Below are 18,789 nucleotides of genomic sequence, written 5' to 3' on the forward strand. Positions count from 1 at the left end.
ATCTAACCTGTGCTGTACCTGCCCTGGGAGTGTTTGATGGGACAGTGTAGAGGGAGCTTTACTCTGTATCTAACCCATGCTGTACCTGCCCTGCGAGTGTTTGATGGGACAGTGTAGAGGGAGCTTTACTCTGTATCTAACCTGTGCTGTACCTGCCCTGGGAGTGTTTGATGGGATAGTGTAGAGGGAGCTTTACTCTGTATCTAACCCGTGCTGTACCTGCCCTGGGAGTGTTTGATGGGACAGTGTAGAGGGAGCTTTACTCTGTATCTAACCCGTGCTGTACCTGCCCTGGGAGTGTTTGATGGGACAGTGTAGAGGGAACTTTACTCTGTATCTAACCCATGCTGTACCTGCCCTGGGAGTGTTTGATGGGACAGTGTAGAGGGAGCTTTACTCTGTATCTAACCCATGCTGTACCTGCCCTGGGAGTGTTTGATGGGACAGTGTAGAGGGAGCTTTACTCTGTATCTAACCCGTGCTGTACCTGCCCTGGGAGTGTTTGATGGGACAGTGTAGAGGGAGCTTTACTCTGTATCTAACCCGTGCTGTACCTGCCCTGGGAGTGTTTGATGGGACAGTGTAGAGGGAGCTTTACTCTGTATCTAACCCGTGCTGTACCTGCCCTGGGAGTGTTTGATGGGACAGTGTAGAGGGAGCTTTACTCTGTATCTAACCTGTGCTGTACCTGCCCTGGGAGTGTTTGATGGGACAGTGTAGAGGGAGCTTTACTCTGTATCTAACCCGTGCTGTACCTGCCCTGGGAGTGTTTGATGGGACAGTGTAGAGGGAGCTTTACTCTGTATCTAACCCCGTGCTGTACCTGCCCTGGGAGTGTTTGATGGGACAGTGTAGAGGGAGCTTTACTCTGTATCTAACCTGTGCTGTTCCTGCCCTGGGAGTGTTTGATGGGACAGTGTAGAGGGAGCTTTACTCTGTATCTAACCGGTGCTGTACCTGCCTTGGGAGTGTTTGATGGGACAGTGTTGAGGGAGCTTTACTCTGTATCTAACCCGTGCTGTACCTGCCCTGGGAGTGTTTGATGGGACAGTGTAGAGGGAGCTTCACTCTGTATCTAACCCGTGCTGTACCTGCCCTGGGAGTGTTTGATGGGACAGTGTAGAGGGAGCTTTACTCTATATCTAACCCGTGCTGTACCTGCCCTGGGAGTGTTTGATGGGACAGTGTAGAGGGAGCTTTACTCTGTATCTAACCCCGTGCTGTACCTGCCCTGGGAGTGTTTGATGGGACAGTGTAGAGGGAGCTTTACTCTGTATCTAACCCGTGCTGTACCTGCCCTGGGAGTGTTTGATGGGACAGTGTAGATGGAGCTATACTCTGTATCTAACCCATGCTGTACCTGCCCTGGGAGTGTTTGATGGGACAGTGTAGAGGGAGCTTTACTCTGTATCTAACCCATGCTGTACCTGCCCTGCGAGTGTTTGATGGGACAGTGTAGAGGGAGCTTTAGTCTGTATCTAACCCGTGCTGTTCCTGCCCTGGGAGTATTTGATGGGACAGTGTAGAGGGAGCTTTACTCTGTATCTAACCCATGCTGTACCTGCCCTGGGAGTGTTTGATGGGACAGTGTAGAGGGAGCTTTACTCTGTATCTAACCCGTGCTGTACCTGCCCTGGGAGTGTTTGATGGGACAGTGTAGAGCGAGCTTTACTCTGTATCTAACCCATGCTGTACCTGCCCTGGGAGTGTTTGGTGGGACAGTGTAGAGGGAGCTTTACTCTGTATCTAACCCGTGCTGTACCTGCCCTGGGAGTGTTTGATGGGACAGTGTAGAGGGAGCATTACTCTGTATCTAACCCGTGCTGTACCTGCCCTGGGAGTGTTTGATGAGACAGTGTAGAGGGAGCTTTACTCTGTATCTAACCCGTGCTGTACCTGCCCTGGGAGTCTTTGATGGGACAGTGTAGAGGGAGCTTTACTCTGTATCTAACCCGTGCTGTACCTGCCCTGGGAGTGTTTGATGGGACAGTGTAGAGGGAGCTTTACTCTGTATCTAACCCGTGCTGTACCTGCCCTGGGAGTGTTTGATGGGACAGTGTAGAGGGAGATTTACTCTGTATCTAACCCGTGCTGTACCTGCCCTGGGAGTGTTTGATGGGACAGTGTAGAGGGAGCTTTACTCTGTATCTAACCCGTGCTGTACCTGCCCTGGGAGTGTTTGATGGGACAGTGTAGATGGAGCTATACTCTGTATCTAACCCATGCTGTACCTGCCCTGGGAGTGTTTGATGGGACAGTGTAGAGGGAGCTTTACTCTGTATCTAACCCATGCTGTACCTGCCCTGCGAGTGTTTGATGGGACAGTGTAGAGGGAGCTTTACTCTGTATCTAACCTGTGCTGTACCTGCCCTGGGAGTGTTTGATGGGACAGTGTAGAGGGAGCTTTACTCTGTATCTAACCCGTGCTGTACCTGCCCTGGGAGTGTTTGGTGGGACAGTGTAGACGGAGCTTTACTCTGTATCTAACCCGTGCTGTACCTGCCCTGGGAGTGTTTGATGGGACAGTGTAGAGGGAGCTTTACTCTGTATCTAACCTGTGCTGTACCTGCCCTGGGAGTGTTTGATGGGACAGTGTAGAGGGAGCTTTACTCTGTATCTAACCCGTGCTGTACCTGCCCTGGGAGTGTTTGATGGGACAGTGTAGAGGGAGCTTTACTCTGTATCTAACCCGTGCTGTACCTGCCCTGGGAGTGTTTGATGGGACAGTGTAGAGGGAACTTTACTCTGTATCTAACCCATGCTGTACCTGCCCTGGGAGTGTTTGATGGGACAGTGTAGAGGGAGCTTTACTCTGTATCTAACCCCGTACTGTACCTGCCCTGGGAGTGTTTGATGGGACAGTGTAGAGGGAGCTTTACTCTGTATCTAACCTGTGCTGTTCCTGCCCTGGGAGTGTTTGATGGGACAGTATAGAGGGAGATTTACTCTGTATCTAACCCGTGCTGTACCTGCCTTGGGAGTGTTTGATGGGACAGTGTAGAGGGAGCTTTACTCTGTATCTAACCCGTGCTGTACCTGCCCTGGGAGTGTTTGATGGGACAGTGTAGAGGGAGCTTTACTCTGTATCTAACCCATGCTGTACCTGCCCTGGGAGTGTTTGATGGGACAGTGTAGAGGGAGCTTTACTCTGTATCTAACCCGTGTTGTACCTGCCCTGGGAGTGTTTGATGGGACACTGTACAGGGAGCTTTACTCTGTATCTAACCAGTGCTGTACCTGCCCTGGGAGTGTTTGCTGGGACAGTGTAGAGGGAGCTTTACTCTGTATCAAACCAGTGCTGTACCTGCCCTGGGAGTGTTTGATGGGACAGTGTAGAGGGAGCTTTACTCTGTATCTAACCAGTGCTGTACCTGCCCTGGGAGTGTTTGATGGGACAGTGTAGAGGGAGCTTTACTCTGTATCTAACCCGTGCTGTACCTGCCCTGGGAGTGTTTGATGGGACAGTGTAGAGGGAGCTTTACTCTGTATCTAACCCGTGCTGTATCTGCCCTGGGAGTGTTTGATGGGACAGTGTAGAGGGAGCTTTACTCTGTATCTAACCCGTGCTGTACCTGCCCTGGGAGTGTTTGATGGGACAGTGTAGAGGGAGCTTTACTCTGTATCTAACCCGTGCTGTACCTGCCCTGGGAGTGTTTAATGGGACAGTGTAGAGGGAGCTTTACTCTGTATCTAACCCGTGCTGTACCTGCCCTGGGAGTGTTTAATGGGACAGTGTAGAGGGAGCTTTACTCTGTATCTAACCCGTGCTGTACCTGCCCTGGGAGTGTTTAATGGGACAGTGTAGAGGGAGCTTTACTCTGTATCTAACCCGTGCTGTACCTGCCCTGGGAGTGTTTGATGGGACAGTGTAGAGGGAGCTTTACTCTGTATCTAACTCATGCTGTACCTGCCCTGGGAGTGTTTGATGGGACAGTGTCGAGGGAGCTTTACTCTGTATCTAACCAGTGCTGTACCTGCCCTGGGAGTGTTTGATGGGACAGTGTAGAGGGAGCTTTACTCTGTATCTAACCCATGCTGTACCTGCCCTGGGAGTGTTTGATGGGACAGTGTAGAGGGAGCTTTACTCTGTATCTAACCAGTGCTGTACCTGCCCTGGGAGTGTTTGATGGGACAGTGTAGTGGGAGCTTTACTCTGTATCTAACCCGTGCTGTACCTGCCCTGGGTGTGTTTGATGGGACAGTGTAGAGGGAGCTTTACTCTGTATCTAACCCGTGCTGTACCTGCCCTGGGAGTGTTTGATGGGACAGTGTAGAGGGAGCTTTACTCTGTATCTAACCCGTGCTGTACCTGCCCTGGGAGTGTTTGATGGGACGGTGTAGAGGGAGCTTTACTCTGTATCTAACCCGTGCTGTACCTGCCCTGGGAGTGTTTGATGGGACAGTGTAGAGGGAGCTTTACTTTGTATCTAACCCGTGCTGTACCTGTCCCGGGAGTGTTTGATGGGACAGTGTCGAGGGAGCTTTACTCTGTATCTAACCCGTGCTGTACCTGCCCTGGGAGTGTTTGATGGGACAGTGTAGAGGGAGCATTACTCTGTATCTCACCCGTGCTGTACAGGGGGCAATGGTGGGGGACTGAGGAAAGGTCCCGGCAGATTGGAAAACTGCTAATGTAACACCCTTATTTAAGAAGGGAAGTAGACAAAAAGCTGGAAACTATAGACCAGTTAGCCTAACATCTGTGGTTGGCAAAATGTTGGAGTCCATTATTAAGCAAACAGTAACAGAGCATTTGGATAAACATAATTTAATAGGACAGAGTCAGCATGGTTTTATGAAGGGGAAGTCATGTTTGAGAAATTTGCTCGAATTCTTTGAGGATGTAACATACAGGGTGGATAAAGGGGAACCAGTGGATGTAGTGTATTTGGACTTCCAAAAGGCATTTGACAAGGTTCCACACAAAAGATTACTGATCAAGATAAGAAATCACGGGATTGGGGGTCATATACTGGCATGGGTGGAAGATTGGCTATCTAACAGAAAACAAAGAGTTGGGATAAATGGTTCGTTCTCGGGCTGGCAATCAGTAACTAGTGGTGTTCCGCAGGGGTCAGTGCTGGGACCCCAACTCTTTACAATCTATATTAACGATTTGGAGGAGGGGACCGAGTGCAACATATCCAAGTTTGCCGACGATACAAAGATGGGAGGGAAAGCAGTGAGTGAGGAGGACATAAAAAACCTGCAAAAGGACATAGACAGGCTAAGTGAGTGGGCAGAGATTTGGCAGATGGAATATAATGTTGGAAAGTCTGAGGTTATGCACTTTGGCAGAAAAAAATCAAAGAGCAAGTTATTATCTAAATGGAGAGAAACTGCAAAGTTTTACAGTACAAAGGGATCTGGGGGTCCTGGTGCATGAAACACAGAAGGTTAGTATGCAGGTGCAGCAGGTGATCAGGAAGGCCAATGGAATCTTGGCTTTTATTTCAAGGGGGATGGAGTATAAAATCAGGGAAGTCTTGCTGCAGTTATACAGGGTATTGGTGAGGCCACACCTGGAATACTGTGTACAGTTTTGGTTTCCATATTTAAGAAAAGATATACTTGCTCTCGAGGCGGTTCAGAGAAGGTTCACTCGGTTGATTCTGGAGATGAGGGGGTTGACGTATGAGGAAAGGTTGAGTAGGTTGGGCCTCTACTCATTGGAGTTCAGAAGAATGAGAGGCGATCTTATCGAAACATATAAGGTTGTGAGGGGGCTTGATCGGGTGGATGCGGTGAGGATGTTTCCACTGATGGGTGAGACTAGAACTAGGGGGCATAATCTAAGAATAAGGGGCTGCCCTTTCCAAACTGAGATGAGGAGAAACTTCTTCACTCAGAGGGTAGTAAATCTATGGAATTTGCTACCCCAGAGAGCTGCGGAAGCTGCAACATTAAATAAATTTAAAATGGAGATAGACAGTTTCCTAGCAGATAAGGGAATTAGGGGTTACGGGGAGCGGGCAGGGAAGTGGACGTGAGTCTAGATTCGGATCAGCCATCATCCTATTGAATGGTGGAGCAGGCCCAAGGGGCCGTATGGCCTACTCCTGCTCCTACTTCTTATGTTCTTATGTACCTGCCCTCAGGAGCAAATTTGGCTAGGGTAAATAAAATCAGAGAGTTAAATGCGTGGCTCAAAGACTGGTGTGTGAGAAATGGGTTTTGCTTCTTGGGACACTGGCACCAGTACTGGGACAGGAGAGAGCTGTTCCATTGGGATGGACTTCACTTCGCCAGTGCTGGGACTAGAATCCTGGCGAATCGAATAACTAGGGCTGTAGAGAGGGCTTTAAACTAATTAGTGGGGGGGAGGTTTCAAGAGAGCGAAAAATAAAAATGTCAGCGGAGAAGGCAATAGAGCAAGGTAGTGGGGGAATTAAAAACCAGGGCGTATCAGGAAGGGACAGAATATATAAAGATAAAGGTAAAGTAGTAAAGAGGGTAAAAGCAGGAATAAATTGCCACAAAACATATTTAAAAGTTCTTTATCTGAATGCACGCAGCATTCGTAACAAAATAGACGAGTTGATGGTACAAATAACTACGCATGGGTATGATCTGGTGGCCATTGCGGAGACATGGCTGAAGGGTGACATGACTGGGAACTAAACATCCAGGGGTATTTGACTATTAGGAAGGACAGACAGGAAGGAAAAGGAGGTGGGGTGGCTGTGTTAATAAAGGATGGAATCACTGCAATAGTGAGAAATGATATTGGGTCAAAGGATCAGGATAGTGAAACGGTTTGGGTGGAAATAAGGAATAATAAGGGGAAAAAGTCACGAGTGGGCGTAGTCTATCGGCCTCCTAACAGTTGCAACTCTATTGGTCGGAGTATAAATCAGGAAATAGTTGGGGCTTGTAATAAGGGAACAACTATAATCATGGGAGATTTTAACTTTCATATTGACTGGACAAATCAAATTGGGCAGGGCAGCCTTGAGGAAGAGTTCATAGAGTGCATTAGGGACGGGTTCCTTGAGCAGTATGTTACTGAACCAACCAGGGGGCAGGCAATCTTAGATCTGGTCCTGTGTAATGAGACAGGATTAATAAAAAAATGTCCTAGTAAAGGATTGTAAGAAGTCACACAACACCAGGTTATAGTCCAACAGTTTTATTTGAAATCTCAAGCTTTCGGAGCGCTGCTCCTTCGTCAGGTGAAGTGGAGAGATGCATAAAGAGACAGCTTATATAGTCAGAGAATAATGCCAGATGATTACAGGTAATCTTTCTAACTGCCAGTTATTTCTGGTGGGCTGGGGCTCGATTGTGACGTCATCAGAGGAAGAGGCCCAATCGGGTGGATGGAGGCCGGCCCGGCCTGTGACTGACGGGAGCTCTGACCAATAGGACGAGGGCTGAGGTGGGAGGACTGAACTGGGCGGCCTGGTCCTCCAACCAATGGCGGCGCGGCAAGGGGGCGGGGCCTCCTCTCCAGCTCAGGTGCGCTGGGGCCGATTGTGACGCGCTGTCCCCAGGTGAGAGCAGCTCAGTCAGCACAGAGCTGGGGCTGGAATCTGGGAGAGGGGCCGCAGGCAGCGGGCCTGGCAAAGGGGCACAAGCTTCACAATACAAGCTGCTTTCAAATGCACAATTGTTTCCTGCACACAGCCTTGGTCACTCTGCAAAAAAAACTGTTTAACAATTCATCATAACTCCCCTGCTTTAGGAGAGGCGTAGAGTGCAAAAGCAAGGAAGTTATGATGAAACTGTGTAAAAGACTGGAGTCAGCTGTGACTCCGTGAATAGCAGAGTCAGAAGGTTGTGGGTTCAAATCCCGCTCCAGGGACATGAGCATATAAAGCAAGGCTGACACTCCAGTGCGGTGCTGAGGGAGCGCCACACTGTCGGAGGGGCAGTACTGAGGGAGCTCCGCACTGTTGGAGGGGCAGTACTGAGGGAGCGCCGCACTGTCGGAGGGGCAGTACTGAGGGAACGCTGCTCCATTGGAGGGACAGTACTGAGGAAGTGCCGCACTGTCGGAGGGGCAGTGCTGCGGGAGAGCCACATTGTCGGAGGGGCAGTAATGAAGGAGCGCTGCAGTGTCGGAGTTGCCATCCTACAGATGAGATGTTAAACCGAGGCCCCTGTCTGCTCCTTCAGGTGGATGTAAAACATCCCGTGGTGCTATTTTGAAGAAGTTATCCTCGGTGTTTTCAGCCCAATATTTATCCCTCAATCAACATGACGAAAAAACAGATTATCTGGTCATTATCACATTGCTGTTTGTGGGAGCTTGCTGTGCGCAAATTGGCTGCCACGTTTCCCACATTACAACAGTGACTGCATTTCAAAAGTACTTCATTGGCTGTAAAGCGCTTTGGGACGTCTGGTGGTCGTGAAAGGCAGTTAAGAAGGCAAATGGTATGCTGGCCTTCATTACAAGAGGATTTGAGTACAGGAGTAAAGAAGTCTTACTCCAATTATATCTGCTTCTTTCTTCTTAGGCAGTCCCTCGGAACCGAGGATGACTTGCTTCCACATTAAGAATGAGTTCTCGGGTGTAAGGGTAAACCGGGAGAGCTTCTTCTCCCCGAAACGGATCCTCTGATATAAAGGGTCGACTGGATCCATGTTTATCTGTAATTTAAACAGAGGTCTGGTCGTCTTCCGAGCTCTTTCCCCTAGAGGAGAGGGTAGAATGGGGGTCTTTGGTGTTAAATGGTTTCACCTGGGTCCATTGCTTCCATCACATACCCATCGGTCCCTGTAGACAAACACACGTATCACTTGTCATTAATACAGTACATGGCCCCATCCAACGGGCCCCATTCCCTTTCTTCCAATAACTTGCGTCATTACTTGTTGACCTATTCTGGGCAACTCGTCTGGTTTAAGTCCAGCATTCTGCCTTTCTAGATCTTTAATCTGTTGTTGGTTCCTTACTTCTTTATTTAGTGCTTGTACCTCCTGATTTAGTTGTACTAAGTATTGCCTTAATCTATCTTGTACTAGTTCTCCCACCCCTCCAGCCAAATCCTCTGGTAGTCTCATAGCTCGTCCTGTCATTAATTCATAGGGGCTCAGTCCGGTCGTTCGTCCTGGGGTGGCTCGCAGCCTCATTAGTATGCTGGGTAATAATTCCGACCATCCCTTCCCTGTTTCTTGGATGGCTTTTGTCAGCGTGTTTTTCAGTGTCCTATTCATTCTTTCTACCATCCCCGAGCTCTGGGGGTGATATGGTATGTGATATTTTTGTGTCACATGTAGCAGCTTACAGATTTATTTCATTATTTTGCTGGTGAAATGAGTGCCGTTGTCTGAGTCAATTTGCAGAGGCACTCCCCAACGGGGTATAACCTCGGTAGCCAATATTAGTGCAACTTTTTTTGCAGAGCAGTCTCGGGTGGCAAAGGCTTCCACCGACCTGGTAAATTGGTCAATTATTACCAGGCAATATTTCTTCCCCCGGTCCTGCACTAAGGGGCCGGTAAAGTCAATTTGTAAGTTTTCCTTGGGGCCTGGGTTGGTTTGCTACTCTAACTCGACATCTCTGTCCTACATTATCCTTACGCATATTATACAGCGGTGGCAATATTTCGCTACTTCCCGACCTATCTTTGGCCACCACCAGTACTGTGTCAGTAGGTGCAACATGTTACTTCTGCCAGTATGTGTTACACCATGGTATAGCGCCATCAGTTGTTGTCTACAACATTCCGGTGCCACCACCTGGTTACGTGGGCCCCATTTCCAAATTCCATCTTGTAATTGCACGTCAGCTTGTCTCCATTTCTCCTTTTGCTCTTTACCAGTATTTTCTTGTAGCTCCATTATATTCACTTCCTGTACCCCACTGATGATCATGACCATATTCATTTCGTTTTTTAACGCGTCCCCTGGTTGCATTTCTTCTGCAGCTAGTTTTGCGGCTAGATCTGCATACCTATTCCCCACAGGGGCCTGGTCCTGGGGTTCATAGAAACATAGAAGATAGGAGCAGGAGTAGGCCATTCGGCCCCTCGAGCCTGCTCCGCCATTCAATGAGATCATGGCTGATCATCCAATTTCAGTACCCGGTCCCTGCTTTCTCCCCATATCCCTTGATCCCTTTAGCCTTAAGAAATATATCCAACTCCTTCTTGAATATATTTAATGAATTGGCCTCCACTGCCTTCTGTGGTAGAGAATTCCACAGGTTCACCACTCTCTGGGTGAAGAAATTCCTCCTCATCTCTGTCCTAAATGGCTTACTCCTTTTCCTTAGACTGTGACCCCTGGTTCTGGACTCCCCGACCATCGAGAACATCCTTCCTGCATCTAGTCTGTCCAGTCCTGTTAGAATTTTAGAAGTTTCAATGAGACCCCCTCTCATTCTTCTAAACTCCAGCGAATATAAGCCCAATCGACCCAATCTCTCCTCATACGTCATTCCTGCTGTCCCAGGTATCAGTCTGGTGAATATTCGCTGCACTCCCTCCATGGCAAGAACATCCTTCCTCAGATAAGGTGACCAAAACTGCACACAATACTCAAGATGTGGTCTCACCAAGGCCCTGTACAACTGCAGCAAGACATCCTTGTTCTTGTACTCGAACCCTCTCGTTACGAAGGCCAACATACCATTTGCCTTCTTAACCGCCTGCTGCACCTGCATGCTTACCTTCAGCGACTGGTGCACAAGGACACCCAGGTCTCTTTGCACTTCCCCTTCTCCCAATCTATTGCCATTCAGATAATAATCTGCCTTCCTGTTTTTGACACCAAAGTGGATAACCTCGCATTTATCCACGTTATATTGCATCTGCCATGCTTTTGCCCAATCACCTAACCTCTCCAAATCATCCTGGAGTTTCTCGGCATCCTCCTCACAGCACACACGCCCACCCAGCTTTGTGTCATCTGCAAATTTGGAGATACTGCATCTCGTTCCCTCGTCCAGATCATTAATATATATTGTGAATAGCTGGGGTCCAAGGACCGATCCCTGCGGTACCCCACTAGTCACTGCCTGCCACTCGGAAAAAGACCCGTTTATTCCAACTCTTTGCTTCCTGTCTGCCAACCAGTTCTCTATCCAAGTCAATACCTTGCCCCCAATCCCGTGTGCTTTAACTTTACACGCTAATCTCTTATGCGGGACCTTATCAAAAGCCTTTTGAAAGTCCAAATACACCACATCCACTGGTTCTCCATTATCTATTTTACCAGTTACATCCTCAAAAAATTCCAGTAGATTAGTCAAGCACGATTTACCTTTTGTAAATCCATGTTGACTTTGTCCGATTGTAAATCCATGTTGACTTTGTCCGATCCGGTCACTGCTTTCCAAGTGCTCTGCTATTACATCCTTTATAATGGACTCTAGCATTTTCCCCACTACCGATGTCAGGCTTACCGGTCTGTAATTCCCCGTTTTCTCTCTACCACCTTTTTTGAACAGTGGGGTAACATTAGCAACCCGCCAATCCATGGGTACTGTTCCAGAGTCTATCGAATTTTGGAAGATGACCAGCAATGCATCTACTATTTCTAGGGCCACTTCCTTAAGTGCCCTAGGATGTAGATTATCAGGCCCTGGGGATTTATCGGCCTTCAATCCCATCAATTTCCCGAACACCATTTCCCTACAAATACTGATTTCTATCAGTTCCTCCCTTTCATTTAGACCCTATGTTCCCCGACATCTCTGGGAGGTTATTTGTGCCCTCCTTTGTGAAGATAGAACCAAAGTATGTATTTATGACCAGGACCAGTGTAAGATAGATTAAGGCGATACTTAGTACAACTAAATCAGGAGGTACAAGCACTAAATAAAGTAGTAAGGAACCAACAACAGATTAAAGATCTAGAAAGGCAGAATGCTGGACTTAAACCAGACGAGTTGCCCAGAATAGGTCAACAAGTAATGACGCAAGTTATCGGAAGAAAGGGAATGGGGCCCATTGGATGGGGCCATGTACTGTATTAATGACAAGTGATACGTGTGTTTGTCTACAGGAACCGATGGGTATGCGATGGAAGCAATGGACCCAGGTGAAACCATTTAACACTAAAGACCCCCATTCTACCCTCTCCTCTAGGGGAAAGAGCTCGGAAGACGACCAGACCTCTGTTTAAATTACAGATAAACATGGATCCAGTTGACCCTTTATATCAGAGGGTCCGTCTCGGGGAGAAGAAGCTCTCCCGGTTTACCCTTACACCCGAGAACTAATTTTTAATGTGGAAGCAAGTCATCCTCGATTCCAAGGGACTGCCTGAGAAGAAAGAAGAAGATATAATTGGAGTAAGACTTCTTTACTCCTGTACTCAAATCCTCTTGTAATGAAGGCCAGCATACCATTTGCCTTCTTAACTGCCTTTCACGACCACCGGACGTCCCAAAGCGCTTTACAGCCAATGAAGTACTTTTGAAGTGTAGTCACTGTTGTAATGTGGGAAACGCAGCAGTCAATTTGCACACAGCAAGCTCCCACAAACAGCAATGTGATAATGGCCATATAATGTTTTTTCGTCATGTTGATTGAGGGATAAATATTGGGCTCAAAACACCGGGGATAACTTCTTCGAAATAGCACCACGGGATCTTTTATGTCCACCTGAGGGGGCAGACGGGGGCCTCGGTTTAACATCTCATCCGTAGGACGGCACATCCGACACTGCAGCGTTCCTTCATTACTGTCCCTCCAACAGTGCGGCTCTCCCGCAGCACTGCCCCTCCGACAGTGCGGCGCTCCCTCAGTACTGCCCATCCGACAGTGCACATCTCCCTCAGTACTGCCCCTCCAACAGTGCAGCGCTCCCTCATTAATGCCCCTCCGATGGAGCAGCGCTCCCTCAGCACCGCCCCTCCGACAGTGCAGCGCTCCCTCAGTACTGCCCCTCCGACAGTGCGGCGCTCCCTCAGTACTGCCTCTCCGACAGTGCGGCGCTCCCTCAGTACTGCCTCGCCGACAGTGCAGTGCTCCCTCAGTACTGCCCCTCCGACAGTGCACATCTCCCTCAGTACTGCCTCTCCGACAGTGCAGCGCTCCCTCAGCACTGCCCCTCCGACAGTGCGGCACTCCCTCAGCACTGCCCCTCCGACAGTGCGGCACTCCCTCAGCACTGCCCCTCCGACAGTGCAGCGCTCCCTCAGTACTGCCTCTCCCGACAGTGCGGCGCTCCCTCAGTACTGACCCTCCGAAAGTGCGGCGCTCCCTCAGTACTCCCCCTCCAACAGTGCGGCACTCCCTCAGTACTGCCCCGCCGACAGTGCGGCGCTCCCTCAGTACTGCCCCGCCGACAGTGCGGCGCTCCCTCAGTACTGCCCCTCCAACAGTGCGGCGCTCCCTCAGTACTGCTCGTCCGACAGTGCGGCGCTCCCTCAGTACTGCCCCGCCGACAGTGCAGCGCTCCCTCAGTACTGCCCCGCCGACAGTGCAGCGCTCCCTCAGTACTGCCCCTCCAACAGTGCGGCGCTCCCTCAGTACTGCCCCTCCGACAGTGCGGCGCTCCCTCAGTATTCACCCTCCGTCAGTGCAGCGCTCCCTTAGTACTGCCCCTCCGACAGTGTGGCGCTCCCACTGCCCCTCCGACACTGCGGCGCTCCCTCAGTACTGCCCCTCCGACAGTGCGGCACTCCCTCAGTACTGCCCCTCTGACAGTGTGCTGCTCCCTCAGTACTCCCCCTTCGACAGGGCGGCGCTCCCTCAGTACTGCCCCTCCGACGGTGCGGCGCTCCCTCAGTACTGCCCCTCCGACAGTGCGGCGCTCCCTCAGTACTGCCCCTCCGACAGTGCGGCGCTCCCTCAGTATTCACCCTCCGACAGTGCAGCGCTCCCTTAGTACTGCCCCTCCGACAGTGTGCTGCTCCCTCAGTACTCCCCCTCCGACAGTGCGGCACTCCCTCAGTACTGCTCCGCCGACAGTGCAGCGCTCCCTCAGCACTGCCCCTCCGACAGTGCAGCGCTCCCTCGGTACTGCCGCCCCGACAGTGCGGTGCTCCCTCAGCACTGCCCCTCCGACAGTGCGGCGCTCCCTCTGTACTGACCCTCCGGCAGTGCAGCGCTCCCTCAGTACTGACCCTCTGACAGTGCAGCGCTCCCTCAGCACTGCCCCTCCGACAGTGCGGCGCTCCCTCAGCACTGCCCCTCCGACAGTGCGGCGCTCCCTCAGTACTGCCCCTCCGACAGTGCGGCGCCCCCTCAGTACCGCCCCTCCTACAGTGCGGCGCTCCCTCAGTACTGCCCCTCCGACAGTGCTGCGCTCCCTCAGCACTGCCCCTCCGACAGTGCGGCGCTCCCTCAGTACTGCCCCTCCGACAGTGCGGCGCTCCCTCAGTACTGCCCCTCCGACAGTGCGGCGCCCCCTCAGTACCGCCCCTCCTACAGTGCGGCGCTCCCTCAGTACTGCCCCTCCGACAGTGCTGCGCTCCCTCAGCACTGCCCCTCCGACAGTGCGGCGCTCCCTCAGTACTGCCCCTCCGACAGTGCGGCGCTCCCTCAGTACTGCCCCTCCGACAGTGCGGCGCTCCCTCAGCACCGCACTGGAGTGTCAGCCTCGCTTTATGTGCTCAAGTCCCTGGAGCGGGACTTGAACCCACAACCTTCTGACTCTGCTGTCCACTGAGCCACAGCTGACTCCAGCCTTTTACACAGTTTCATCATAACTTCCTTGCTTTTTGCACTCTACGCCTCTCCTAAAGCAGGGGAGTTATGATGAATTGTTAAACAGTTTTTTTTGCAGAGTGACCCAGGCTGTGTGTAGGAAACAATTGTGCATTTGAAAGCAGCTTGTATTGTGAAGCTTGTGCCCCTTTGCCAGGCCCGCTGCCTGCGGCCCCTCTCCCAGATTCCAGCCCCAGCTCTGTGCTGACTGAGCTGCTCTCACCTGGGGACAGCGCGTCACAATCGGCCCCAGCGCACCTGAGCTGAGAGAGGACGCCCCGCCCCGCCCCCTTGCCGCGCCGCCATTGGTCGGAGGACCAGGCCGCCCAGTTCAGTCCTCCCAGTTCAGCCCTCTTCCTATTGGTCAGAGCTCCCGTCAGTCACAGGCCCGGGCCGGCCTCCATCCACCTGACAGGCCTCTTCCTATGAAGACGTCACAATCGGGCCTCAGCCTCAGCGCCGGGGGAGGAAGGTCCCGCCCCCTTGCCGCGCCGCCATTGGTTGGCGGACCAGGCCGCCCAGTTCAGTCCTTCCATCTGAACCCTCTTCCTATTGGTCAGCGCTCCCGTCAGTCAGAATCACATTGCTCCGGCTCACCCCGCGCAACTCAATCCGCTCCGTTCGGTGTCCGCGGAGGTCCCGCCCGCCCGACTCTCAGGTTTGGTTTTTCTCGTATTTTACTTTATAATCTCGCTCTCCGCTACCCCCTCATCTCGATTTAAATCGATTCCCCAACACTTTACTTTACCCCGGCCGCTGATTCCGCCTCTTCCCCGGGCCCGGCCTTCCGTCTGCTGCTAGGAGGCCCTTCCTGCACGTCATTGGCTGACACCGCTGTCAATCGACACCACGAGGGGGAAGGGAGGGTGATTGACAGGTGGCGATTGATAGAAGCGCCTGCCCGCGCTGTGATTGGTGCAGGGGAAGGCAAGTGGGCGTGTCCGGCCCCCGGGCCCACGTGGGGAGTCAAAGGCTGGCTGGAGCGCATGCGCAGCCCGCCTCGCACCGTTGGGAAGCTTTTCAAATATTTTTTTTTGCGAAACAAATTGAAAACACTCATTAATTCCCCCAACCTCCTCCCCTCTAAAGTGCGATTATTATTATTCTTGCTTTTCCTCATTTGTGTGAGGTGTCTTTTTTTTACCTTGCGGTGGCGTGCGCCGATCCAACCGACCTCTGGGCGTTGCGTGCTGGCGTCACCGCGTAATCGGAGGGAGGGGTGATTGACGCGAGCCGCCCGCCAATCAGGAGCGCGGAAAACGCTGGGAGGACCGGGCGGGCTGACGGTCCTCCAACCAATGGCGGCGCGGGACCTCGGTGGGCTGCAGACCGCTTTCCTGCTTTCATTGTCTGCAGGAGCTGTTAAAGGGAAGAGGAGGGGGTGAAAAAAACCCAGCTTGTGAGTGTTTATTCCTTTGCATTACCTTTATTGCAAGGCTATTCATCAACTGCATTCATTGAAAAATAAGTGAACCTTTTCTCTTTTCGACTTTTATCCAGAACAAAGAGCCCTGGTGCTGTGAACATTTTGGTGGGCAGCCACTTTTAAAGGGACAAAGACCAGCATTCTTCCTCCTCTCTCTCTCTCTTGTGAGTATTTGTGGTGGGTGAGAGGGTGGGTGGGGGGGGTGGTGAGTCAAAGGGGACTGCGGCCCCTTTTCAACAAAAAAAAATGCTTGGCCATTTAAAGGGGAATGGGTGCCCCCCAGGTATTTAAAGGGGCAGTGCCTCTCTCTGTATCATGTCAGAGCAGGGAGGTTCTGCTTCAACTGTACAAAACACCAGTTGGGCCACCGGCTAGTCCAAATCATCCTGTAGTTTCTCGGCATCCTCCTCACAGCACACACGCCCACCCAGCTTTGTGTCGTCTGCAAATTTGGAGATATTACATCTAGTTCCCTTGTCTAGATCATTAATATATATTGTGAATAGCTGGGGTCCAAGGACCGATCCCTGCGGTACCCCACTAGTCACTGCCCGCCACTTGGAAAAAGACCCGTTTATTCCAACTCTTTGCTTCCTGTCTGCCAACCAGTTCTCTGTCCAAGTCAATACCTTGCCCCCCAATCCCATGTGCCTTAACTTTACACGCTAATCTCTTATGCGAGACCTTATCGAAAGCCTTCTAAAAGTCCAAATACACCACATCCACTGGTTCGCCCTTATCTATTTTACTCGTTACATCCTCAAAAAATTCCAGCAGATTAGTCAAGCACGATTTACCTTTTGTAAATCCATGTTGACTTTGTCCGATCCTGTCACTGTTTTCCAAGTGCTCTGCTATTACATCTTTTATAATGGACTCTAGCAGTTTCCCCACTACCGATGTCAGGCTTACTGGTCTGTAATTCCCCGTTTTCTCTCTACCACCTTTTTTGAATAGTGGGGTAACATTAGCAACCCTCCAATTCATGGGTACTGTTCCAGATTCCATCGAAAACCCAGCAGCTTCTCCTCCATCTCCATTCCAGCTCAAACTGCTGCAACAAAAAGACCTACACAGGTGGCCAGGGACCGACTTCCGTCACCTGCAATAAAACTCTTACCGACAGCCGCTGACTAATGGCGGCCGCAGCACCCACAATTCCCCGCGCCCCAGAAACTGCTCTATCCAACGCGCTGATTTACCTGCTGAGAGTGCGCATGCTCCCCGGGGCCGTGGGCCATTCTGGGAGCCTGGCTCCTGTCCTTTGTCCTGAGTCTGACTCAGTGGAACCGGCTGAAGAAACCGGGAAGCGACGGCTCGGTTGGGGGAGGCGCTGCACCCTGGGTTTCCTGGTGCCGGGGCTCTGGCCGCACGTCCGCCGGGCCCGGCCGCTCTGATTCTGATTGAGGTTTTTGATGAGGTAACAGAGAGGGTTGATGAGGGCAATGCAGTTAACGTGGTGTAGATGGATTTCCAAAAGGCGTTCGACAGCGTGTAAAGTTAAGACACATGGGATTGGGGGCAAGGTACTGACTTGGATAGAGAACTGGTTGGCAGACAGAAAGCCAAGAGTTGGAATAAATGGGTCTTTTTCCGAGTGGCAGGCAGTGACTAGTGGGGTACCGCAGGGATCGGTCCTTGGACCCCAGCTATTCACAATATATATTAATGATCTGGATGAGGGAACTAGATGTAATATCTCCAAGTTTGCAGACGACACAAAGCTGGGTGGGCGTGTGTGCTGTGAGGAGGATGCCGAGAAACTCCAGTATGATTTGGACAGGTTGGGTGATTGGGCAGAAGCATGGCAGATGCAATATAACATGGGTAAATGCGAGGTTATCCACTTTGGTGTCAAAAACAGGAAGGCAGATTATTATCTGAATGGCAATAGATTGGGAGATGGGGAAGTGCAACGAAACCTGGGTGTCCTTGTGCACCAGTCGCTGAAGGTAAGCATGCAGGTGCAGCAGACGGTTCAGAAGGCAAATGGTATATTGGCCTTCGTAGCGAGAGGTTTTGAGTACAGGAACAAGGATGTCTTGCTGCAGTTGTACAGGGCCTTGGTGAGACCACATCTTGAGTAGTGTGTGCAATTTTGGTCGCCTTATCTGAGGAAGGATGTTCTTGCCATGGAAGGAGTGCAGCGAAGATTCACCAGGCTGATACCTGGGATGGCAGGAATGATGTATGAGGAGAGATTGGGTCGATTGGGCTTGTACTTGCTGGAGTTTAGAAGAATGAGAGGGGATCTCATTGAAACTTATAAAATTCTAACAGGACTACACAGACTAGATGCAGGAAGGATGTTCCCGATGGCCGGGGAGTCCAGAACCAGGGGTCACAGTCTAAGGATAAGGGGTAAGCCATTTAGGACAGAGATGAGGAGGAATTTCTTCACCCAGAGAGTGGTGAACCTGTGGAATTCTCTACCACAGAAGGCAGTAGAGGCCAATTCATTCAATATATTCAAGAAGGAGTTAGATATATTTCTTAAGGCTAAAGGGATCAAGGGATATGGGGAGAAGGCAGGGACAGAGTACTGAATTTGGATGATCAGCGATGATCGCATTAAATGGCGGAGCAGGCTCGAGGGGCCGAATGCTCCTATCTTCTATGTTTCTATGTTCAGCCTCAGACAAATGTTAGGGAGAGGGATGGAGTCAGTGGCTAGGGAACAGAGTTTGTGGGGTGTCTGTCCCTTTAACTACAATTCATAGAATTATAGAAATTTACAGCACAGAAGGAGGCCATTCT

General features: G+C 51.0%; 1 protein-coding gene across 1 annotated transcript in view; it reads right to left on the reverse strand.

Moving 5' to 3' along the window:
• Positions 1 to 9,834, reverse strand: part of LOC147084002 (uncharacterized) — a 48,077-nt gene extending 38,243 nt beyond the window's left edge. Inside the window, exon 1 of the mRNA XM_085979969.1 lies at positions 9,808 to 9,834. Within this exon, the coding sequence (XP_085836095.1) occupies positions 9,808 to 9,834 (27 nt within the window). The remainder of the gene's footprint in view (positions 1 to 9,807) is intronic.
• Positions 9,835 to 18,789: the final 8,955 nt, after the last annotated feature.

The sequence above is a fragment of the Somniosus microcephalus genome, unplaced genomic scaffold, assembly GCF_052327205.1.
Source record: "Somniosus microcephalus isolate GS21.2 unplaced genomic scaffold, FLI_Smic_1.0 scaffold7, whole genome shotgun sequence".
Lineage (NCBI taxonomy): Eukaryota > Metazoa > Chordata > Chondrichthyes > Squaliformes > Somniosidae > Somniosus > Somniosus microcephalus.